The sequence below is a fragment of the Schistocerca cancellata genome, chromosome 2, assembly GCF_023864275.1.
Source record: "Schistocerca cancellata isolate TAMUIC-IGC-003103 chromosome 2, iqSchCanc2.1, whole genome shotgun sequence".
NCBI lineage: Eukaryota > Metazoa > Arthropoda > Insecta > Orthoptera > Acrididae > Schistocerca > Schistocerca cancellata.
This window is the reverse complement of record NC_064627.1, coordinates 900,029,406-900,055,105: the sequence shown is the minus strand read 5'-3', so window position 1 is coordinate 900,055,105 and position 25,700 is coordinate 900,029,406. Positions and strand designations below refer to the sequence as shown.

The window sequence follows — 25,700 nt, the reverse complement described above, 5'->3', positions numbered from 1 at the left end:
CTTCTTCAAGAGAAAATATGTCATTTTACTGAGTATTGGAGTACTAAGGAATTCATGAAAACAAAGAAGCAAATATGGCAGTCAAGAAGGCCTGCAGGAAACACATGTCATCTTTCCATTGAGTCAGAGAGCCATGCAACTGTGAGGTGGTGAGCTGTTGGCAAAGAGGCATAAAAAACTGCAGTCAGGGAAAGCAGCTGTTCAGCTGTAGTGTACACCATACCAGTCCCTTCTGCAGGACCTAGTCCCTCTGGTGTGTCTCCATATAGGGCCAACTATGTAGTCAAATGAATTCTTGTAACATAAAACTCTCCAACATATGGTACTTATGGTTTACATGACACGGTATGCTACATTGAAGAGAGTGCATTTTATAGTCTGATGCATGGGTAGCTGTAAATGAGGTCTGCATTTTGGGGTTTAGTAGTCAACATTACTATTAAAATTTCGTATGCCATCAGGACTCCAGCCTAAGTCATTAGTGTGAGGGTTTTAGTATGTCACAGATTGGTTGGCTCATACTTTCTTTTTAGATCAGTGATCAACCAGCCACATTTTCCTGGTTAAGTTTTTAGTACTTCCTAACATGCAAAGCGGCCCACTACAACCAGAGGCAGTTGAATGGGCTACTGGCATGCCTAAAAACTGATTATGTACATGCACCACATGACTCGGTTACTGCAAGTGAACTGATAGTTTGTTCTAGTGCATTGGTGTTGGCAGACAGTTTGCAGGTGACACTATGAGCTCTGATTTGAGGAGTGAGGTTCCAAATAGGAAGTGTCAACTGACAGACTAGAAAGTGCTCTAGTGTTGCTCAACAACTGTGTTCTCCTGATTACAAAAATAAACTAGCAATGAGTGCCATTGATTAAAAAAAAAATTAAAAAAAACACCGTCAGCACTTTTAGAATTTACCTCTGCATGTACTGTTCCTCTTCTGAGTGCCGGGAGGGTGGGGGGTGCAGGGTCTTAACATTGATATGCTGCGTGAACAACAAAGTAATATATAATTTTATCGTTATGTTCATTGCTTTTGTTTTGCAGGGTGATGGACTCAATTGAAGAATGCAGTAGATGCAGTGACTCGGCAGTATCAAATGTCAGTGTTTCGTGTGTTGTTGCTCTGCTTGGATCATTGGAGGAATTATGTACTGGAAAGGGGATTACTCATACTTACATGGATCGTATAAACACACTCTACACAGAACTACATCAATGTGATTACAAAGGTATGTCTGAACCCCTATAGCAAATACAAAGCTCACTCTAACATTCATGCCGCATTGAAAAGGAACTGCCTTAACAGATATGACTCAATAATGGTCTAACAACTTTTAGCATTGTACCTGATAACAACATAAAAACCTAAAATCTAGAGAGTACAGAAGATAAATGTAGTTATACACAGTCAAATAGTGGGTTACTCTTTTAAAAACAATTACTGTTGTTGCTTTCTTTCAGTGTGCCCTCAAAACAGCTAATATTGTAAGTAAAAGGTTAAATGAAGAGTGGAAGAACAACTAGAATAGAATAACATTTTAAAAGGTGTGAGAAGTTGGATACAAAATAAATCCAACTTTTGAGATTTTTTCTAGTTCCCCATGAACCATGGACCTTGCCGTTGGTGGGGAGGCTTGCGTGCCTCAGCGATACAGATAGCTGTACCGAAGGTGCAACCACAACGGAGGGGCATCTGTTGAGAGGCCAGACAAACGCGTGGTTCCTGAAGAGGGACAGCAGCCTTTTCAGTAGTTGCAGGGGCAACAGTCTGGATGATTGACTGATCTGGCCTTGTAACACTAACCAAAGCAGCCTTGCTGTGCTGGTACTGCGAACGGTTGAAAGCAAGGGGAAACTACAGCCGTAGTTTTTCCCGAGGGCATGCAGCTTTACTGTATGGTTAATGATGATTGCGTCCTCTTGGGTAAAATATTCCGGAGGTAAAATAGTCCCCCATTCGGATCTCCGGGCGGGGACTACTCAGGAGGACGTCGTTATCAGGAGAAAGAAAACTGGCGTTCTACGGATCGGAGCGTGGAATGTCAGATCCCTTAATCGGGCAGGTAGGTTAGAAAATTTAAAAAGGGAAATGGATAGATTAAAGTTAGATATAGTGGGAATTAGCGAAGTTTGGTGGCAGGAGGAACAAGACTTTTGGTCAGGCGAATACAGGGTTATAAATACAAAGTCAGATAGGAGTAATGCAGGAGTAGGTTTAATAATGAATAAAAAAATAGGAATGCGGGTAAGCTACTACAAACAGCATAGTGAACGCATTATTGTGGCCAAGATAGACACGAAGCCCACGCCTACTACAGTAGTACAGGTTTATATGCCAACTAGCTCTGCAGATGATGAAAAAATTGAAGAAATGTATGACGAAATAAAAGAAATTATTCAGATAGTGAAGGGAGACGAAAATTTAATAGTAATGGGTGACTGTAATTCGGTAGTAGGAAAAGGGAGAGAAGGAAACGTACTAGGTGAATATGGATTGGGGCTAAGAAATGAAAGAGGAAGCCGCCTGGTAGAATTTTGCACAGAGCGCAACTTAATCTTTGCTAACACTTGGTTCAAGAATCATAAAAGAAGGTTGTATACATCGAAGAAGCCTGGAGATACTGACAGATTTCAGATAGATTATATAATGGTAAGACAGAGATTTAGGAACTAGGTATTAAATTGTAAGACATTTCCAGGGGCAGATGTGGACTCTGACCGCAATCTATTGGTTATGTGCTGTAGATTAAAACTGAAGAAACTGCAAAAAGGTGGGAATTTAAGGAGATGGGACCTGGATAAACTGACTAAACCAGAGGTTGTTCAGAGTTTCAGGCAGAGCGTAAGGGAACAAATGGCAGGAATGGGGGAAAGAAATACACTAGAAGAAGAATGGGTAGCTTTGAGGGATGAAGTAGTGAAGGCAGCAGAGGATCAAGTAGGTAAAAAGATGAGGGCTAGTAGAAATCCTTGGGTAACAGAAGAAATATTGAATTTAATTGATGAAAGGAGAAAATATAAAAATGCAGTAAATGAAGCAGGCAAAAAGGAATACAAACGTCTCAAAAATGAGATCGACAGGAAGTGCAAAATGGCTATGCAGGCATGGCTAGAGGACAAATGTAAGGATGTAGAGGCTTATCTCACTAGGGGTAAGATGGATACTGCCTACAGGAAAGTTAAAGAGACATTTGGAGAAAAGAGAACCACTTGTATGAATATTACGAGCTCAGATGGAAACCCAGTTCTAAGCAAAGAAGGGAAAGCAGAAAGGTGGAAGGAGTGTATAGAGGGTTTATACAAGGGCGATGTAGTTGAGGACAATATTATGGAAATGGAAGAGGATGTAGATGAAGATGAAATGGGAGATATGATACTGCGTCAAGAGTTTTACAGAGCACTGAAAGACCCGAGTCGAAAAAGGCCCCGGGAGTAGACAACATTCCATTAGAACTACTGATGGCCTTGGGAGAGCCAGTCCTGACAAAACTCTACCATCTGGTGAGCAAGATGTATGAGACAGGCAAAATACCCTCAGACTTCAAGAAAAATATAATAATTCCAATCCCAAAGAAAGCAGGTGTTGACAGATTCGAAAATTACTGAACTATCAGTTTAATAAGTCACGGCTGCAAGATACTAATGCGAATTCTTTACAGACGAATGGAAAAACTAGTAGAAGCCGACCTAGGGGAGGACCAGTTTGGATTCCGGAGAAATATTGGAACACGTGGGGCAATACTGACCCTACGACTTATCTTAGAAGCTAGATTAAGGAAAGGCAAACCTACGTTTCTGGCATTTGTTGACTTAGAGAAAGCTTTTGACAATGTTGACTGGAATACTCTCTTTCAAATCCTGAAGGTGGCAGGGGTAAAATACAGGGAGCAAAAGCCTATTTACAATTTGTACAGAAACCAGATGGCAGTTATAAGAGTCGAGGGGCATGAAAGGTAAGCAGTGGTTGGGAAGGGAGTGAGACAGGGTTACAGGGTTGTGGCCTCTCCCCGATGTTATTCAATCAGTATATTGAGCCAGCAGTTAAGGAAACAAAAGAAAAATTTGGGGTAGGTATTAAAATCCATGGAGAAGAAGTAAAAACTTTGAGGTTCGTCGGTGACGTTGTGATTCTGTCAGAGACGGCGAAGGACTTGGAAGAGCAGTTGAACGAAATGGATAGTGTCTTGAAAGGAGGATATAAGATGGACATCAACAAAAGCAAAATGAGGATAATGGAATGTAGTAGAATTAAGTCGGGTGATGCTGAGGAAATTAGATTAGGAAATGAGACACTTAAAGTAGTAAAGGAGTTTTGCTATTTGGGGAGCAAAATAACTGATGATGGTCGAAGTAGAGAGGATATAAAATGTAGACTGGCAATGGGAAGGAAAGCGTTTCTCAAGAAGAGAAATTTTTTAACATCGATTATAGATTTAAGTATCAGGAAGTCGTTTCTGAATGTATTTGTATGGAGTGTAGCCATGTATGGAAGTGAAACATGGACGATAAATAGTTTGGACAAGAAGAGAATAGAAGTTTTCGAAATGTGGTGCTGCAGAAGAATGCTGAAGATTAGATGGGTAGATCACATAACTAATGAGGAGGTACTGAATAGGATTGAGGAGAAGAGGAGTTTGTAGCACAACTTGACTAGAAGAAGGGATCGGTTGGTAGGACATGTTCTGAGGCATCAAGGGATCACCAATTTAGCATTGGAGGGCAGCGTGGAGGGTAAAAATCGTAGAGTGAGACCAAGAGATGAATACACCAAGCAGATTCAGAAGGATGTAGGTTGCAGTAGGTACTGGGAGATGAAGAAGCTTGCACAGGATAGGGTAGCATGGAGAGCTGCATCAAACCAGTCTCAGGACTGAAGACCACAACAACAACAACAACAACTAGTTCTGAATATTAGCAATTGTTCTTCTGCTCTTGTGTGGTCTATTTTGCTCTAACCCATGAATTATAAAAGATGGGGATGGTCACTGTTAATTTTGGACTAGTTTTTTAAGGTGTTTATTTTGACGGCAAATGGGAAACTTTGTATGGATTACAATGTCAACCCAGAAAAAACTGTTGTGTGTATCTTAACTGTAATAGAGCAGTAAAACTTCATTAATGTGCAGAATACCACTGTAAATTACCTAGAAGTGGAAGATTTCTGTATTATAGATGTTTCAAAATCCGGCAATGAAGCTCAAGGAATTATTGGTTCAGACTTTGTGCCTGCACCAACCAAAATTCTTCATAGTTTATTTGCTTACCATCACAGCCAGGATAACACTTCGCTAGTTCGTGAAATGGTTTCAGGAAGTTTCATGAACCGTGATCCAGGAAACGTGTAAGTTCTTTCTTTATTTTCAATTTATAATTACAAGAATTTGCTCTCAGGCTATAGATTTCAGTATCCTATCATTCTGACTTTATTGTATGTATTTTTTTATATAAAAAAACTTTACTTGTTTGGTTCTGTAGGAGCAAATCTCCAAGGTCATGGAATGTGTCAGCACATGAAATTACAACATAAAGGTAATAACAGATAAAATAAAATGTTTATGAACCCAAAAAGACAACCAATAAGTTTATGTAAACACTGTTAACAATGTAACATAGGAATCAGCTTAATTTTTCAAGGAACTCCTCAACAGAATAGGAGTGATCCATGAGGAAACTCTCCAGCTTCTATTTGAAAGCGCATGGATTACTGCTAAGATTTTTGAATTCTTGTGGTAGCTTCAAATGGATGCAGCGGTATATTGCAAACCTTTCTGAAAAAGTGTCAAGGAAGTGCGGTCCAAATGCAGATTGGATTTCTGCGTAGTATTAACTGAGAGAAAGCTGCTAATTCTTTGAAATAAGCTGATACTGTTAACAAGAAACAACAGTAAAGAATATACATATTGAGAGGCCAGTGTCAGAATACTCAGACTAGTGAAAAGGGGTTGACAAGAGGTTCGCAAACTTACAGCACTTATTGTCCGAACTGCCTGTTTCTGAGCCAAAAATATCCTTTGAGAATGGGAAGAGTTATCACAAAATATAATACCATATAACATAAGCAAATGAAAATAAGCAAAATAGACTCTTTTTCATGTCATAATATCACTTACTTCAGATACGGTTCGAACAGTAAAAATGGGAGTGTTAACTCTTTGATCGAGATCCTAAATGTGGGCTTTCCATGACAGTATACTATCTATATGAACACCTAGAAATTTGAACTGTTCAGTTTCACTAATCAGATGCCCAGTCTGTGAAATTAAAATGTCAGGTTTTGTTGAATTGTGTGTCAGAACTGTAAAAACTGAAGCTTACTGTTATGGCAAGTGTAATACTTATAACACAGAAAACACCATTTACTTTCACTATGTGATATTTTTATTGGCACAAGATAAATCAAAACACAAAGAAATAGTTTCCGACAATCACGGTAACAGTCATGACGAATGTCTCACACCAACTAGTCAACAACCAAAGTAAGTAAAGTGAAGTACAAAAAAGCAAAGATATTAATATTTTCTGGCAGTTCTGCCACAGAGGCCACAACCTCCCCCCCCCCCCCCCCCCCCTCCAAGGAGGTCGGAGTGTATAGGAGGAGTGATGAGGAGTAAGTGATAAAGGGAACGTAAACATTTAAGGCATGACGTAATCTTAAGTCTGAGAGGTGGCCGTACGGTGCGGCCAGCACGGGTGATAGCAATAGGAGTACGAGGATTCGTGGAAGACGAAGGAGAAGGGGGGGGGGGGGGGGGGGCTCTTATAAATAAAACATCATTGGAGTCTACATAGGCTAAAATGTCATTTTGTGAAGTACCAGGAGCCACATTGAAGCACTGTAATAGTTTAATGTCTTTCTGGTCAGATGGCACAGAATTATTTTGAATTTCAAATAAAAAAAGAAAAGTGTCCACAAGTTGTATTTTTATAGAGTCCACATCATAGTCACTCAAGTTCACTTGAAACACTAGTTCATTACTGCTGGCACTCGGAGGTGTGAAGTATAGAAGAGGGGGGCCTTGACTTGCAGAGAGTGTTTAATTACCTTGTGGAGAAGGGAGAGGACAGGTCTCTGAAGTTTCCTGCAAACTAATTCATTATCGTGTATGTTGGTGTCATTAAGGATCCATGCTGGTTTCAAGCTCTCAAGGGACACGACAGATGGTTTGTTCTTAAAGAGGATCGTATAAGTATTTTCGGAGCGTGACAGGACTCGGTATGGGCCAATGTAGGGTGGAGCAATGGGTGGGCGCACGGCGTCTTCTCTAAGCAGCACATAGTTACAAGAACTGAGGTGTGGGTGAATGAAAACCGGAGGGGTAGCATGCGATCGAGGTTGCGGAAAACGTAACTTGGTGATAAGCTGTTGAACCTGTCATGCCAACGCGGGAAGTAGAGGAGAATCATCAAGAAAATCCACCGGAAGTGCGAGGTTTTCTCCGTATACCATCTCAGCAACTGACCTTTAAGGTCTTCTTTGAAAACCGTCCTGAAACCTCAAAGGACCCAGGGGAGTGCCTCAGTCCAAGAGGAAGAATGACACATGAGAGCGACCTTCAGGGTACGGTGCCATCTTTCTATTAGGCCATTAGATTGCGGGTGATAGGCTGTAGTTCTGAATTTGTTGATACCACACAGTTGACAGAGGCGATTAAACAGATTAGATTCAAATTGTCTCCCCTGGTCTGTGGTAAGTGAAGTAGGGCAACGAAAACGAGAAAGCCAATGGTGGACAAAAGCGTTAGCTACAGTGTTGGCCGTAATGTCCGCGATGGGGATAGCCTCGGCCCAACGTGTGGTACGATCTATCATGGTCAGTAAGTAATGGAAGTTGTTAGATATCGGCAATGGGCCGACGATGTCCAAATGGAAATGACGGAGTCTACCTGAGGGCACAGTAAATTTGCCTAATGGGGGCTTAGTATGTTTGTGTATTTTGGCTCTCTGGCAAGGTATGCATGCTCTCTCTCACCGATTACAATCTCTTTTTACATTAGGCCAAACGTATCTCTCTGTAATGAGGCGCGTAGTCGCGCGAATACTCGGGTGAGCGAGATTGTGGATTGTGTCGGAAACGTCTTTCCTAAGAGCTTTAGGTACTATAGGACGAGGATGACCTGTTTTAATGTCACAATACAAAGAGCAATCATCATTAGGGAAGGGAAGTAGAGCAATTTATAAGGAAGTATCAGAGTCAGAGAGAAGGTGCTGTATCTCTGGGTCGGATTGCTGGAGCTCGTGTAAGCGGTGAGGATCAATAGCTGTCTTCAGGGAGGACAGGCGTGACAGGTAGTCTGCTGCAACATTGTCATTACCCCTGATATATTGATAGTCTGAAACATATTGTAATACCAAATCCGTATGGCGAAACCTTCTGGGTAGTACATCTAATGCTGGTTTGCGGAGAGCCTCGACAAGGGGCTTGTGATCTGTGTAAACTGTCACAGGTCGGGCTTCAATATCTGTATGGAGGTATTTTACAGCCTCATAAATGGCGTAAAGTTCACGATGAAATGCGGACCACTTTCTTTGCGTTTCGGTGAGCTTTTTTGAAAAGAAACACAGGGGTGTAGTACCTGTTGGTAGGGTCTGTTGCAAAACTGCGCCAATGGCATTATCGCTAGCATCTGTGGTTATTGTCAGGGAGGCGTCAGGGTGACGGTGAGACAGGGTAATAGCATTCACCAAGGCGTACTTAAGCGAGTCGAAGGCTCGCTGCATGGTCTGATCCCATTCTATGAGTCTGTCGCCTGTGGTATTCTTTCCCTTTAAGGCCTCAGTGAGAGGGGCTTGAAGAGATGCCGCATGTGGAATGTGGAGTCTAAAAAAATTTACCATTCCGAGGTATCTACGTAACTCTTTATAGGTTTGAGGCAGGGGAAGGTCAAGTATTTGTTGTACTCTATCTGAGGTTGGACGGATGCCCTCATTATTGACCAAATGTTCCAGGAAAATAAGCTCTGGCTTCTCCAGTTGGGATTTGTCATGATTAATCTCAACTCCGTGTCGTGCCAATCTATCAAAAACCTGTTGGAGGTGTTGTTTGTGTTCCTCGGCAGTTGTGGAGAAAATAATAATGTCGTCTAGGTAGGCATAGCAAAAATTAAGGCCACGTAGAGTGGTGCACGGTATAATTGTTGATCAACATTAGAACACATAGGATCATTTGCTGTGGAATCCCATTTGGAACAATATGCACTGGACAGTATGCTCAGTAACACTTGTGCCTGGATGAGTATTGTACTCTGCCATCAGATCTGCCATGAATTGCTGCCTGTCCCACTTTACAGAGCGAGCAAACCTCTGGCCATATTTTGTGAAGCATGTTTACAGCCAACACCTTGTATCCACTCGTGGATTCACTGTCCTTCAACCACTTAACATAGATGCTCTCAAGAGTAAAATGTGAACAGCCAGCCTGCTTTTTTCTAGATGCTTGTTTCCAAGTGCCAGATCATTATTATCTACCCTTTGTTAAAACTACTTATGTCAGTAATTTCCCGTATATTGCTGCTAGAATTATGCCCAATTCGTCACTGCTCCAGTTATATTATTTCCATACAACATCATGTGCCTGCAACCCAGGAGCTGACATTCAGTGTCACAGTGGGCAGAGTCCATAATGTTTTGTCACATCACTGTACATCTACATATATTTATCTTTGAAGATAAAAAATGGATGCAGTGCAATTTCTGTGCAGTTCCTTTGAGGTGTGAAGTGTATAGACAAGTAAGGTCTACAGTACTTGTAACTGAATTTTCCTACTTCTTTCAGCCAAAACACAGTTCCTGTTTACAACACTTATTAGACCAGATTACTTTTCACCTTGAATGTAGTGTTTTTGAGTGTTGGGTAGACACACAAATGATACAATATCTGATTAGATAGAGAAAGCTGTTAGAAAGGCAGGTGTATTCCAATGAGTCTGTAACAATTACAGAAATGAACAAAATGTTAGTAGTGATGTAACTGTGTAGAATGTTCTTATGCAAATGTCTGTCACCCATTGTTAAATTTACAATATGGGTGATAGTTTGTTATCATAATCATGGTATATTTTCTAGTCAAGACTTTCAATTGCAATTAGTATTTTCTGTTTACTTTATCGCTTCAATCTATTTCAGCAGTAATGGATATGCTAACCATGGAATAGTGCTAAGCTTGGAAAATTGAAATAAATTTCGGTATCTCTTTTATTTTCAGTATTGTAACTGCACTTGTTATACATAAGGTTTTCTTTTTCAACTCTTATTCATGCAGGCCCTCTAACATACCAGTCAATGCTGCGTTTGCCTAAGCCATATCGTGAACGTATTGAGAGGGAACAAGAGTATCTAGCTACACATGACAAGAGTCTTTGTAAAGCTAATAAATTACATAAATGTGATGACCCACAAACTGCTGAAGATGACAGTGACAGCAGTGGCATTGGTGAACAGGGTGATGACTCTCTGCCACGTCCACATTCACAGTGTGGTAGCACTAGTTCAGGGGAAACAGAGGGTCCAGAAGAAGGTTACTGTCATGACCAGAGAGAGGCAAGTGCAGCATACTACTATTTCTGTTTTCCCTTCGTTGCATGCATGAGAATGCTTCTTTATAGCACAAGAAGTTTGTTGTATCACACGGATCTCCAAACATAACATTTTATTTTCTTATAATTTTCTGTTTTGTGTCAGTGCAATGACATTAGAGGTAAGTTTGTGTGTTTTTCAGTGTGTTTGTCCTGTTTTCTTGATATAAAATAGTGCTACACTTGACATCTTTCAATATCAAAGTAACTACTACTCTAACAGTTATGAACAAGTGGAAAAATGTGCAGGTGATACCCATATATAAGAAGGGGCCTGCATAATTACAGACCAATACCATTAACGTATGTTTCGAACATACTCTGATAGTGAGTTTGAATATAATAAATTTCCTGAAACAAAGCTAGGTGAATGACAAGCAATCTTAAAAAAAAGAAAGGTCCCGCATTGAACAGATTTGGAACTTGCAAACACTCGTGAAGATCGGACAGACGAATAACATTGTAGTCACATTCATGGACTTTAAGAAGGTCTATGACTCCATACCCAGGCAGATCCTCTTTGACACAATAGAAGAATATGGAATAGACAGAAAAACTAGGACACTCATACGACAGACATTTGCAGATGCTACATTCAAAATAAAATTAATGGGTAAAATCTCAGACCCATTTGATATACATATAGGAGTCAGACAAGGAGATGGTCTCTTACAACTTTTATTCAGTGTGGTCTTGGACAAAATTATTAAACAATGGGAAAAAATAAAAGGAATTCTGTTAGGAACAACATGTGCAAACAAGATGATCATAAAATGCCTGAAATTTGCAGATGACCTGGCAGTATTCAGCAACAATAGATGAGAAGCACTGCAATACTTACATGGCATCTCTGCCGAAACAGGTCTACAGATATCATATGAGGAAACGCAATACATGGAAAGAAAGAACAAAAACAAACAAACCAAGTTCACAAAATCCAGAAAGGTTAACAGAGTGTAAAAATTCAAATATCTTGGGGAATATATACAAATAGGAGGATCTAACAAGGCCTCCAACATAGAAAGAACAGGAAAACTTCAGAAAGCGTACAAAATGGCGTGGACACACTACAATAACAGAAATATTTCAAGACAGGCCGAACATAGGTACTATAGTACAATTGTACTACCAGAAGCATTCTACGCATCAGAAACAACCTCAGTCGAAGCATCAGGCATCACAGAGACAGAAAAAATAGAACATAAATTCCTCAGAAAGTTTTTGGAGCAGTACACAGAGATGGTATATGGATGAAAAGACCAACCAAATAATTATATGAAAGTACAGGCACACTCACAGAGATGATCAGAAAACACGAACTAACATTCTGTGGACACATACCTAGAATGAAGAATAACAGACTTACAAATAGGATTTTTGATGTAATGAACATTCAGTGAAAAAACTAATTGGTTTCTAGAAATAGAAGAAGACCTAAAACAAGCAGAGATCAGTATTGAAATGATAAATGAAAGAGACAAATTCAGAAAAAATATAAACATGAAATCTGAAGTAAAAGAAAGGAAGAAAAAAGGTAAATTATGGACAGAGCAAAGGAAACAGGAACACAGCCAAAGAATGAAGAGGCACTGGGAAGAGAAAAGAAGGAAACAGGAAAAAAAATCAATAATCAAGTAATATTACAAGTTAACCACTGTTATGGAAGCAAGAAGTGTATAATAATAAATTTCTTTGAGACAGAAAAGCTTCCATCCACAGATCAGCGTGCATTCAGCACACATTTAGAAAGCATCACTCATACAAAACTCAGCTTGCCCGTTTTTCAGATGACATTGCATAAACCATGGATGAAGGGCAACAGGCAGATTCCTAGATTTCTGGAAAGTGTTTGACACTGTGCCCCACTGCAGACAGTTAATGAAGGTTGGACATATGGAATAGGCTCCTAGATAAGTGAATGGCTCAAGGATTCTTAAGTAACAGAACCTACTACATTGTCCTCAATGTTGAGTGTTCATCAGAGATAAGGACAATGTATAAGGTTCTGTTTCTTATCCTTTACTGTCTATACATAAATGATATGATGGACAGGGTGGGCAGCAATCTGTGGCTGTTTGCTGGAGGTGCTGTGGTGTATGGGAAGGTATCATGTTGAGTGACTGTAGGAGGATACTTGATCACTTAAACAAATTTTGAGACGTTGTCATGAATGGCAGCTTCCTCTAAATGTAGAATTGTGGATTAGTAGGAAAAACAACCCTGTAAAATTCAAATACAGCATTAGTAGTGTATCACTTGACACAGTATATTAAATATCTGTGTGTTAAGTTGCAGAGTGATACGAAATAGAATGGACATGTAAGAAAGTTAGTGCCGACGAAGAATTGTTGACTTCTGTTTATTGGGAGACTTTTAGGAAAGTGTATCTCATATGTGAAGGAAACAGTGTATAGAACACGTGTGATCCGTTCTTGAGTACTGCTCAAATCTGTGGGATCCCCACCAGGTCAAATTACAGGACGACATTGAAGCAATTCAAAGGTGTGCTGCTGGATTTTTTACCAGTGGGTTCAATCTGTAGAAGGACCACAAAGAGAAAATAAGAGAAATTAGAGCACATACAAAGGCATATAGATGGCTTGTGTGCTCCGTTTGCAAGTGGAACAGGAAAGGATATGGTTAGGGTGGTACAAGGTACCCCGTGCCATGCACTGTATACAGTGGCTTGTGGAGTATGTATGTAGATGTAGGTGACACTACAATTATTGAATTTCCTGCAGGGAAGCAGTAAACAAAAATTGGGAAAACTGTACAGTCACATGTTGTTGATTGATGCATACACACAAATACACATAACAGCAAAGAGGCATTAGTAATTCTTCAACTGCTGCTCTTTTTTTAATTTTACTACACACTCACATACATGTTTTTAGATGTCAGCAGTTGTATATGGGTGAGAATATAACAAAAAAGTAATAATAGAGTGATGGTTCAAAAGCTTACATTGTTCCTCTTTAAATATGAATATTATGTTTGTTTTAGCTTTTTACTTTGGTTAGTCTGGACATCTGCTGTAATGAATTTCATATGTTCTCTCTCAAGATATTTGACTTCTCCTATTTAAATACATAATATACAAGGAATATGACTTATGTAAATATCTTGAATTTTTCGTGTGTTCTCACTCAAGATATTTGACTTCTACTATTTCAGTACTTCACTATGCAGGGGACTTGCCTTTTGTAAACATCTTGAGTCCTGAAATTAGAATGACATTAATGACTTTTCAGTATTTTCTCCAGACGTGCCATGACATCATGCCACATTATTACAACATGTGCTTTGACTCAGTGGGGCACAATGTTACTCCAGTTTGGGGGGCCAACTCAAGGAGAAAACACAAAGCCCATGGAGGTACACAACTGGTGGTAACAGTGTGATTGCTGTTCCACCTTGAAGACATGCAACATCCCATATATATGTAAACAAACACAAACATACACACAAAATTCTAGCTTTCGCAACCAACGGTTGCTTCGTCAGGAAAGAGGGAAGGAGAGGGAAAGACGAAAGGATGTGGGTTTTAAGGGAGAGGGCAAGGAGCCACCCCAATCCCGGGAGCGGAAAGACCCACCCTAGGGGGAAAAAAGGACAGGCACACACTCGCGCGCGCACACACACACACACACACACACACACACACACACACACACATCCATCCACACATATACAGACACAAGCAGAAATATTCAAAGGCAAAGAGTTTGGGCAGAATGTCAGTCGAGGCGGAAGTACAGAGGCAAAGATGTTTTTGAAAGACAGGTGAGGTATGAGTGGCGGCAACTTGAAATTAGCGGAGGTTGAGGCCTGGCGGATAACGAGAAGAGAGGATATACTGAAGGGCAAGTTCCCATCTCCGGAGTTCTGACAGGTTGGTGTTAGTGGGAAGTATCCAGATAACCCAGACGGTGTAACACTGTGCCAAGATGTGCTGGCCGTACACCAAGGCATGTTTAGCCACAGGGTGATCCTCATTACCAACAAACACTGACTGCCTGTGTCCATTCATGCGAATGGACGGTTTGTTGCTGGTCATTCCCACATAGAAAGCTTCATAGTGTAGGCAGGTCAGTTGGTAAATCATGTGGGTGCTTTCACACGTGGCTCTGCCTTTGATCGTGTACACCTTCTGGGTTACAGGACTGGAGTAGGGGGTGGTGGGAGGGTGCATGGGACAGGTTTTACACTGGGGGCAGTTACAAGAGTAGGAGCCAGAGGGTAGGGAAGGTGGTTTGGGGATTTCATAGGGATGAACTAAGAGGTTACGAAGGTTAGGTGGACGCCGGAAAGACACTCTTAGTGGAGTGGGGAGGATTTCATGAATGATGGATCTCATTTCAGCGCAGGATTTGAGGAAGTCATATCCCTGCTGGAGAGCCACATTCAGAGTCTGATCCAGTCCCGGAAAGTATCCTGTCACAAGTGGGGTACTTCTGCGGTTCTTCTGTGGGAGGTTCTGGGTTTGAGACGATGAGGAAGTGGCTCAGATTATTTGCTTCTGTACCAGGTTGGGAGGGTAGTTGCGGGATGCGAAAGCTGTTTTCAGGTTGTTGGTGTAATGGTTCAGGGATTCCGGACTGGAGCAGATTCGTTTGCCACGAAGACTTAGGCTGTAGGGAAGGGACCGTTTGATGTGGAATGGGTGGCAGCTGTCATAATGGAGGTACTGTTGCTTGTTGGTGGGTTTGATGTGACGGACGTGTGAAGCCGGCCATTGGACAGGTGGAGGTCAACGTCAAGGAAAGTGGCATGGGATTTGGAGTAGGACCAGGTGAATCTGATGGAACCAAAGGAATTGAGGTTTGGAGAGGAAATTCTGGAGTTCTTCTTCACTGTGAGTCCAGATCATGAAGATGTCATCAATAAATCTGTACCAAACTTTGGGTTTGCAGGCCTGGGTAACCAAGAAGGCTTCCTCTAAGCAACCCATGAATAGGTTGGTGTATGAGGGGGCCATCCTGGTACCCATGGCTGCTCCCTTTAATTGTTGGTATGTCAGGCCTTCAAAAGTGAAGAAGTTGTGGGTCAGGATGAAGCTGGCTAAGGTAATGAGGAAAGAGGTTTTAGGTAGGGTGGCAGGTGATCGGCGTGAAAGGAAGTGCTCCATCGCAGCGAGGCCCTGGACATGGGGGATATTTGTGTATAAGGAAGTGGCATCAATGGTTACAAGGATGGTTACCGGGGGTAAGGATTCCATGCATTCGAGAAAGTGGTTGGCGTCTTTGATGAAGGATGGGAGATTGCATGTAATGGGTTGAAGGTGTTGATCTACGTAGGCAGAGATATGTTCTGTGGGGGCTTGGTAACCAGATACAATGGGGCGGCCAGGATGATTGGGTTTGTGAATTTTAGGAAGAAGGTAGAAGGTATGGGTGCGGGGTGTCGGTGGGGTCAGGAGGTTGATGGAGTCAGGTGAAAGGTTTTGTAGGGGGCCTAAGGTTCTGAGGATTCCTTGAAGCTCCGCCTGGACATCAGGAATGGGAATACCTTGGCAAACTTTGTATGTGGTGTTGTCTGAAAGCTGACGCAGTCCCTCAGCCACATACTCCCAACGATCAAGTACCACGGTCGTGGAACCCTTGTCCGCCGGAAGAATGTCGATGGATCGGTCAGCCTTCAGATCACGGATAGCCTGGGCTTCAGCAGTGGTGATGTTGGGAGTAGGATTAAGTAATGAGAGGAGGTTAAGGTTTGCTGGAAAGGTTGTGAAGGGTGAGTGAGTTCCCTTTCCGGAGGTGGGAAACCAGGAGATTGGATAGTTTTTGAAGGTGGAGGGTGGCATGCTGTTCTAATTTGTGGTTGGCCTGTAGGAGTATGCTCTGAACAGCCGGTGTGGATGTGGGAGAGGAAAGATTGAGGACTTTTATTAAGGATAGGAGATTCAAGGAATCCTCAGAACCTTAGGCCCCTACAAAACCTTTCACCTGACTCCATCAACCTCCTGACCCCACCGACACCCCGCACCCCTACCTTCTAACTTCTTCCTAAATTTTGCAAACCCAATCATCCTGGCCGCTTCATTGTATCTTGTTACCAAGCCCCCACAGAACGTATCTCTGCCAACGTAGATCAACACCTTCAACCCATTACATGCAATCTCCCATCCTTCAATAAAGACACCAACCACATTCTCGAACGCATGGAATCCTTACCCAATCTCTTACCCCCGGTAACCATCCTTGTAACCATTGATGCCACTTCCTTATACACAAATATCCCGCACGTCCAGGGCCTCGCTGCAATGGAGCACTTCCTTTCACGCCGATCACCTGCCGCCCTACCTAAAACCTCTTTCCTCATTACCATAGCCAGCTTCATCCTGACCCACAACTTCTTCACTTTTGAAGGCCTGACATACCAACAATTAAGGGGAACAGTCATGGGTACCAGGATGGCCCCCTCGTATGCCAACATATTCATGGGTCGCTTAGAGGAAGCCTTCTTGGTTGTCCAGGCCTGCCAACCCAAAGTTTGGTACAGATTTATGGATGACATCTTCATGATCTGGACTCACAGTGAAGAAGAACTCCAGAATTTCCTGTCCAACCTCAACTCCTTTGGTTCCATCAGATTCACCTGGTCCTACTCCAAATCCCATGCCACTTTCCTTGACGTTGACCTCCACCTGTCCAATGGCCAGCTTCACACGTCCGTCCACATCAAAACCACCAACAAGCAACAGTATCTCCATTATGACAGCTGCCACCCATTCCACATCACACGGTCCCTTCCCTACAGCCTAGGTCTTCGTGGCAAACGAATCTGCTCCAGTCTGGAATCCCTGAACCATTACACCAACAACCTGAAAACAGCTTTCGCATCCCGCAACTACCCTCCCGACCTGGTACAGAAGCAAATAATCTGAGCCACTTCCTCATCGTCTCAAACCCAGAACCTCCCACAGAAGAACCCCAAAAGTACCCCACATGTGACAGGATACTTTCCGGGACTGGATCAGACTCTGAATGTGGCTCTCCAGCAGGGATACGACTTCCTCAAATCCTGCGCTGAAATGAGATCCATCCTTCATGAAATCCTCCCCACTCCACCAAGAGTGTCTTTCCGTCGTCCACCTAACCTTCGTAACCTCTTAGTTCATCCCTATGAACTCCCCAAACCACCTTCCCTACCCTCTGGCTCCTACCCTTGTAACCGCCCCCGTTGTAAAACCTGTCCCATGCACCCTCCCACCACCACCTACTCCAGTCCTGTAACCCGGAAGGTGTACACGATCAAAGGCAGAGCCACATGTGAAAGCACCCACGTGATTTACCAACTGACCTGCCTACACTGTGACGCATTCTACGTGGGAATGACCAGCAACAAACTGTCCATTCGTATGAATGGACACAGGCAGACAGTGTTTGTTGGTAATGAGGATCACCCTGTGGCTAAACATGCCTTGTTGCACGGCCAGCACATCTTGGCACAGTGTTACACCGTGCGGGTCATCTGGATACTTCTCACTAACACCAACCTATCCGAACTCTGGAGATGGGATCTTTCTCTTCAGTATATCCTCTCTTCCCGTTATTCGCCAGGCCTCAACCTCCGCTAATTTCAAGTTGCCGCCACTCAAACCTCACCTATCTTTCAACAACATCTTTGCCTCTGCTCTTCTGCCTCGACTGACATCTCTGCCCAAACTCTTTGCCCTTGAATATGTCTGCTTGTGTCTGTATATGTGTGGATGGATATGTGTGTGTGTGCGAGTTATGCCCGTCCTTTTTTCCCCCCAAGGTAAGTCTTTCTATTCCCGGGATTGGAATGACTCCTTACCCTCTCCCTTAAAAGCCACATCCTTTCGTCTTTCCCTCTCCTTCCCTCTTTCCTGACGAAGCAACCGTTGGTTGCGAAAGCTAGAATTTTTTGTGTATGTTTGTGTTCGTTTGTGTGTCTATCGACATGCTAGTGCTTTCATTTGGTAAGTCACATCATCTTTGTTTTGAGATATATTTTTCCCACATGGAATGTTTCTCTCCATTATATATATATATATACGAGGGCAGTTCAATAAGTAATGCAACACATTTTTTTTCTCCGACAATTTTGGTTGAAAAAACCGGAAATTTCTTGTGGAATATTTTCAAACATTCCCGCTTCGTCTCGTATAGTTTCATTGACTTCCGACAGGTGACAGTGCTGTACGGAGCTGTTAAAATGGCATCTGTAACGGATGTGCGTTGCAAACAACGGGCAGTGATCGAGTTTCTTTTGGCGGAAAACCAGGGCATCTCAGATATTCATAGGCGCTTGCAGAATGTCTACGGTGATCTGGCAGTGGACAAAAGCACGGTGAGTCGTTGGGCAAAGCGTGTGTCATCATCGCCGCAAGGTCAAGCAAGACTGTCTGATCTCTCGCGTGCGGGCCGGCCGTGCACAGCTGTGACTCCTGCAATGGCGGAGCGTGCGAACACACTCGTTCGAGATGATCGACGGATCACCATCAAACAACTCATTGCTCAACTTGACATCTCTGTTGGTAGTGCTGTTACAATTGTTCACCAGTTGGGATATTCAAAGGTTTGTTCCCGCTGGGTCCCTCGTTGTCTAACCGAACAGCATAAAGAGCAAAGGAGAACCATCTGTGCGGAATTGCTTGCTCGTCATGTGGCTGAGGGTGACAATTTCTTGTCAAAGATTGATACAGGCGATGAAACATGGGTTCATCACTTCGAACCTGAAACGAAACGGCAATCAATGGAGTGGCGCCACACCCACTCCCCTGCCAAGAAAAAGTTTAAAGCCATACTGTAGGGAAGCAGCCTACTCACGCTGTAATAAATTCACATCAGTTTCCATTGTGTGCCAGCTAGTCTGCTGTAACTAGCTCTGACGTCATAAATGTTGCGCAATACCTTAAAATTCAAGCAAATGATCTGAAACTTTTCCAGCATGTAAGGAATAATACTAAATTAATGTGTATTAAATATCAGTGCGATAACTTCAGCCATTTTGTAATTTGGACGTTTTTCTAAAAAAATAATTGGCGCAACAGAAAGGAGCTAGAGACTTCAAAATTTATATTTAGACTCATCTTTCATAACGATTTAATAAAAACAGTACTTTGGATTTCACAGGTTAAGACTTTAGTGGAAATTCATGATTTTCTGGTTTTCATCTCAAAACTGAAGGAAGCAAGATAGATTAAGTAGGCTAATGAATAAGACTAGGATGTTTAGATTTAAATAGGTTGGAGGTCCGCTATGACTATGAAGATGTGAAAAGTTTCTTTTGAATACCTATAAAATTATAGCGATAGCGGACCTCAAAAGGACCAGTTCAGAGCTTATCTGCTGCGTGCAGCGTAACTTAATTATTTCTCTCGCCCAAGATATTTAACTTAGCCACGTCATAATTTTATTATAAATACTTACCTGCGTGCTAAATGCACGATTAAATTAACAGCTTCATAAGCCATCAGCAAAAGAAGCTATAAATTATTATGTAACTTGAAGTGGTGCGTTACTAGCCCAGCGGCCAGTCGTGAGAGCCAAGTTAGAGCCGGCGTTCTCTTAGCCGTCCGCACCGAGGCTATATATATAAGAGCACTGCGCGAGTAAGGAAGGCCCCAGTTCTCTCCAGACGCGGAATAGCACGTCAGCTGTGTCGGGAGTCGCTTCGCTACGGTAGCGCTGCTACAAACTGCCTCGGGTGCCGTATTGAGTTACGATGTATACGCGTAACTGTGAAAACATTTCAAATGAAGGATTATTTTTGGAATGATTTTCATTGTCTAGCTTCAGTTTGCGTGTTGTTGTATTCTCACGTGCCGTCGCGGGACAGACATTCTACCAATCATTTTAGCGTGGCGTTTGATGAGATTTTCTCATAAAATTTTGGCGAGCATTCTTCTGACATTCAATTCGGACATTTATAGTTGCATCAGCGAATTAGACTCTGAACTGCTCTGTTTGTTAGGCTGTTGGGATAATTGTGATGTTATCAGTGAATTTCAGAATATACTCAACTATTTTGGAAAATTGTTTTGATTAGAAATCCCGAACAATCTCCTACTTTTTCAGAGCTATAAGCTGCAGCTATAATAATATTCTCAGGTTAAGTGGGCACTAGGAACTCTCATTACAGGCTCCACGTTTCGTTAAATCACTTTCTGGGTGCCAAAAAGTAAAGAGAGAGCCAGTGTTGAGAACGGCGAAAGACAGCATTATACAACATTCCAAAAGCCGGGAAGTGCAGTGTTTTTCCCACATTTAAATAACAAACTTTATTTCACAAGCAAATTTGCTTATCCACTCGCCGCCCCACATATGGTGCATCGGCCGGGAAATCAACTAAGTGAAAGTGATTTTTAACTATTCGGATTCGCGAGTGAAATGCGACACGCAACTGAGTATAGAACAGTGAAAGTGTTACATAGGCAGGTGGACAACGCAGTTGAATCAACAACGCATCTAGATTGACGGAGCTGGCACTGAGTCTAGCGGTGCTGCCGGCATCGCGAGAAGCCAGTTTCGCCGTACCGCAGTCGTCCGCCGCAGCAGCCGGGGCCGCACCTGCAGTTACGGGCCACGTAAACACACCACAGCCGTCGGAGTGCCGTCTGCAGTTCAACGTGCCACGTCGCATCAGGAATCCTGGTACGCCGCGCCGGCTACGGCAACGTCGTGCAGAAGGAACTAAGTTAAGTGGAAAACTGTTAAAAATTTTACTAACCTGCACTAAGAGACTGTCGGCGATGGAACCGCCAAAAGAAACTGAGGTTAAACTTATATCAGAACCTATGTCTGAGGAGGGAACTGTAAATCCAGACAACGATTCAAGTGTAAATATGCATAAAAGTGGTAATGTTAAAGTAAAATATGAAGTATTATCTCCTGACAGTAGTGTGGGAAGGGGTAATGATTCAATAATAGAGACCCCTGTAGTAAAGCAGAAAGTAGAAATTGTAAATTTATTGGATGATAGTTTCTCTGATGAATTAAAAATGAAACAGTCATCAGAGATGGTAGAGTTTAAGAAGGAGAAGTTAGATAGGACTAATCAATCAGAAGTTTCATTTAATTTTGATGATTCTGGTGTTGGAGCTAGTTTTTCGTCACCTGAGTGTGATAAAAAGCCAGCTAGTGAGCAACCCAAAAATGCTGGGGCTGTTGATCTAAATGTTATATTACAAGCAATCGCTGCCAGTAATGCACAAATGACAGCTGAATTAAAATCTGAAATAAGTGAACAGGTCAAAAACAGTAATGCTGAATTAAAATCTGATATAATTGAGGTAAATAACAGGATTGTGGCCAGTCAAACTAATTTTAATAAACGATTGGAGGTAATGGACGATACCTTCAAGGCTGGTTGCAATAAGTTGAAAGAGGATCTAGACAGTTTGAATTATAAAATTGATTACAACCATGAGGATATTAAGAAAAAGGTTGCTCAACAATTTTCTGAAATGTATAAAACAGTTAAATCTGAAGTTGCTGAGGTTCGCAAAGACTTCCAAATGGAAGATGCGAAACTGGAGCACAAGTTAACAGAAAAGATCGAGGCGGAATCTGAACTGTGCTCAGATAGATTTAAGGATGTTAATATTAAAGTAAACATATGTCAAGCAGACGTAGATGCAATTAAAACTGATACTACTCATATTGTACAAAGAGTAGATAATGTTGAATTGAGAGTAGAAAATATCAGTACTAACATTGCTAACATTGAGAGTAAAGTAGCTTCAGTAACTTCTGGTAATGGTAGTATACAACAAGTTGTAGCTGCAAACGCCGCATTTATCGGGTGTCGGCAGTTCTTGCGGTTTGATCCAGATAAAAATATCCACCCGCTAGATTTCTGGAACGATTTTGAAGATGTAATTCCACCAAATTGGTCTGAACGAGAGAAAATCTCATTTATTAAAAGCCATTTAGCAGGTGACGCCTTGCGTTGGTCCGCTGATGTTATGTTGAAGTGTAAAACTTTAGCGGAGTTTAAAACAGCTTTCATTAATGAATATTGGTCTAGTAATAAGCAAAATGAAGTGTTAAGAGAATTTTGGAGTGGAAAACGCTTCAGTGCAGGCAAGGAATCAATTAAAGAATTTGCTAGGTCATGGATTTCACGTTTGTCACATTTGGCGGAAAAGCTAAAGCCAGAAATGATTATATTAGGTCTTGAAGCCAAACTGCCATGGTATTGGCAAACCAGAATTATATCGGCCCCTAGAGACAATCTTGATCGTTTCATTGAATATTTGGAACGTGTAGAACGTGTTGCTGCCAATGAGGAGCAGGCACGTTATAACAGAAATGCCACTAACAATAATAATAATTTTAGGAATGAGCAAAATGGTAATGTAAACATCAGGACAGTAGGTATTCGCCATCCTAAGAGAGGTAGGAATTGGGGAAATAATTATCAGAACCAACAATGGCGTCCAAGAGATAATAATTTTGTTCCGAACAGAAATATGCATGTAAACAACAGTACGGAAAGCAATGCTGTGCCAGTCAATTATAATGAAACTAAAGAAAACAGCAATAGGCCGAGGCAGGAAAACTAGTTCCCGTCTATGAGGACACTGGCGCTCACCAGGCGGTTACTTTTCCTAAGCCAGTAGTTAAGGGAATTGGTAAGACAGATCAGAATACTCAAACTGAACATGTGGATGAAGAGTCGGTAGCATCTAAAGATACAACAGAAATATTAGATCACTCACAGTATTTGATAGATACCGTGTTAGAAACGCTTTCTAAGTGGGAAGAGAAAGAAAAGGCGCAGCAGTGTAACAATAGGGAAGAGCTACAAAATATTGAATTGACAGGTGAAGAAGCAGAAGAAATTCATGCTTATATTTACGATGAGGATGATGTGCTCTTATCTAAAGTGCCTGTGCAGGATGTTGATAATGTACTAATAGACTTAGGACAGGAGATAAGTGAGAATGTAGAGGGTAGGCTGTTGAGGGTCGATGAACCCAGCAGCTGTGACCAGTTGTCACTTGAGAAGGAAACTGACGATAATGGTAAAAGTGGTTTAGCTGTAACTAGTGTTATGCCCGGTCTGGAGACGCAGAATCGCTCAGACTACAGTAATTTGGGTTATGTTCAGCAAACTAAATGTAATGAAGTTGTGCAGTGTTTCGATTTAAAATTAATAGACCGACTGGAAAAGGCAGCTGAAAATGTAATTCAGGAAACCCCTACACACTGTGACCTAAATGTAATGAAGACAGATGTCAATCACTTTAGTTGGAGACAAATCCAAAAGGAACTACTAGATGAATTTGAGGAACCACCTGTACAACCTAGAATAAGCCACCCTATAATAATAGTAAATATGTTAGGTATCAATGTACATTGTCTCTTAGACAGTGGAAGTGAGGTGAGTGCAATATCTCAGTCCTTCTTTGATGCATTAACTGGTAAAGACAAGCTTACAGTAATGAGGGTATCAGGACTAAGAATAATTGGTGCTACTGGCAAGGTTTCAAAAACGGTAAAGCAAGAAGCTTTACTACCCTTTAACATTAATGGTAATTTAATTGATCATCCATGTTTAATTGTAAACAATCTCAGTATTGAGGTTTTAATTGGCATAGATTTCTTGTCAAAATATCAGAGTGTTGTGGACTTTGAAAACAGCCAATTAAAAATGGTCTTACCAATAACCGGAGTAATTATAGTACCTTTTTGTGATAAACATGTAGTAACTGATCATGAAACTTGGGAGTTGCCTATAAGAATTTTGAAAAATAGGAGGTATTGGGACGAAGGTGTTAATCTTAGTAACAATAAGCTGAACACAGAAGAAGAAGAAGCAATTATTTTGGACAAAATAGAAGCTAAATTGCAGGAAATAGATAAGATTTCAGACAATCAGAAGGAAGAACTGAGACAGGTTCTAAAAAGGCATCATAAGGTATTTTCCGATCGACCTGGCATAGTCAAAGGTTATGAGTGTCAATTAAAGGTGAAACCCGGCCAAGTGTTTTTCAGGAAGCCATACCAAATACATGTAGCTAGGAAGGAGGCGGTTCGAAAAGAGATACAGAGAATGCTGGAGTGGGGTGTGATTGAGAAAGCGGTCAGTGAGTACAATAATCCTCTTGTTGTTGTACCAAAAAGAGACGGGAGTGTCAGATTGGTCTTGGATGCTCGTTGGTTAAATGAAATAGTGGTTAGGGAAAGTGATAGACCGCAGAATATGGACGAATTATTGCAAAAATTCCGGGGAGTAAAATTCTTAACTTCTATGGACATCACGTGTGGATATTGGAACTTGCCACTGGCGGAGAGTTCAAGGAAGTACACAGCTTTCTTGTACGAAGGAGTTTGTTACCAATACCGTATGGTACCTTTCGGACTTAATATCTCTGTTTGTGCTTTCGTACGTGTGATGTGCCATGTTTTAGGACCAGCTTTAAGTAATAAAATAACAGTCTACGTAGATGATCTGTTAATAGCAACTCCTACCTGGGAAGAACACATAGCTTTATTAGAGGAAGTGTTAGAGGCTATTGAGAGAGGTGGCATGAAACTAAAGATTGAAAAGACAGAATGCGTTAAAGAGGAAATAGGTTTCTTGGGATATAGGATAAGTGGAAAAGGTATTCTGCCTGACCCAGGCAAGCTAGCAGTCATTGAAAAATTTGAGGCTCCCAGAAACAAGAAGCAGTTGAGATCAATGTTCGGTCTTTTCGGCTTCTATAGGCGTTTTGTTAGTGACCAGGCTTTTAATGCTCCCTGTCTTCACCTCCTGCTGAAAAAGAATACCCCTTGGGTTTGGACAGCAGAATGTCAACAGGCGTTTGAGGTGCTTAAACAATCTTTAATTAATAGTCCAATTTTACATCATCCTGATTTTGAAAAGCCATTCTGTATGTCTGTTGATGCTAGTGGCTATGGTATAGCTGTGGAAATATTCCAGGTAGAAATAGAGAACGAGCAAGAAGTGCACAAGACTATAGCTTTCGCAAGTCGATCTTTACAGGCAGCAGAGAGAAATTATGGCATCTCCGAACTGGAAGCATTAGCAATTGTATTTGGGGTACAGAAGTTTGAGCAGTATTTATTAGGTCACAAGATAATTGTTTACAGTGACCATAAGGCGTTGACCTTTTTAAAAACCTGTAAGTTGAGGAATTCTCGGTTG

At 41.7% G+C, this 25,700-nt stretch overlaps 1 protein-coding gene across 1 annotated transcript in view; it reads left to right on the top strand.

The window, feature by feature from the left end:
• Window positions 1–25,700, top strand: part of LOC126162838 (brefeldin A-inhibited guanine nucleotide-exchange protein 3) — a 294,784-nt gene that overhangs the window by 85,675 nt on the left and 183,409 nt on the right. Inside the window, exons 9-10 of the mRNA XM_049919600.1 lie at window positions 1,048–1,232; window positions 10,262–10,539. Of these exons, the coding sequence (XP_049775557.1) occupies window positions 1,048–1,232; window positions 10,262–10,539 (463 nt within the window). The remainder of the gene's footprint in view (window positions 1–1,047; window positions 1,233–10,261; window positions 10,540–25,700) is intronic.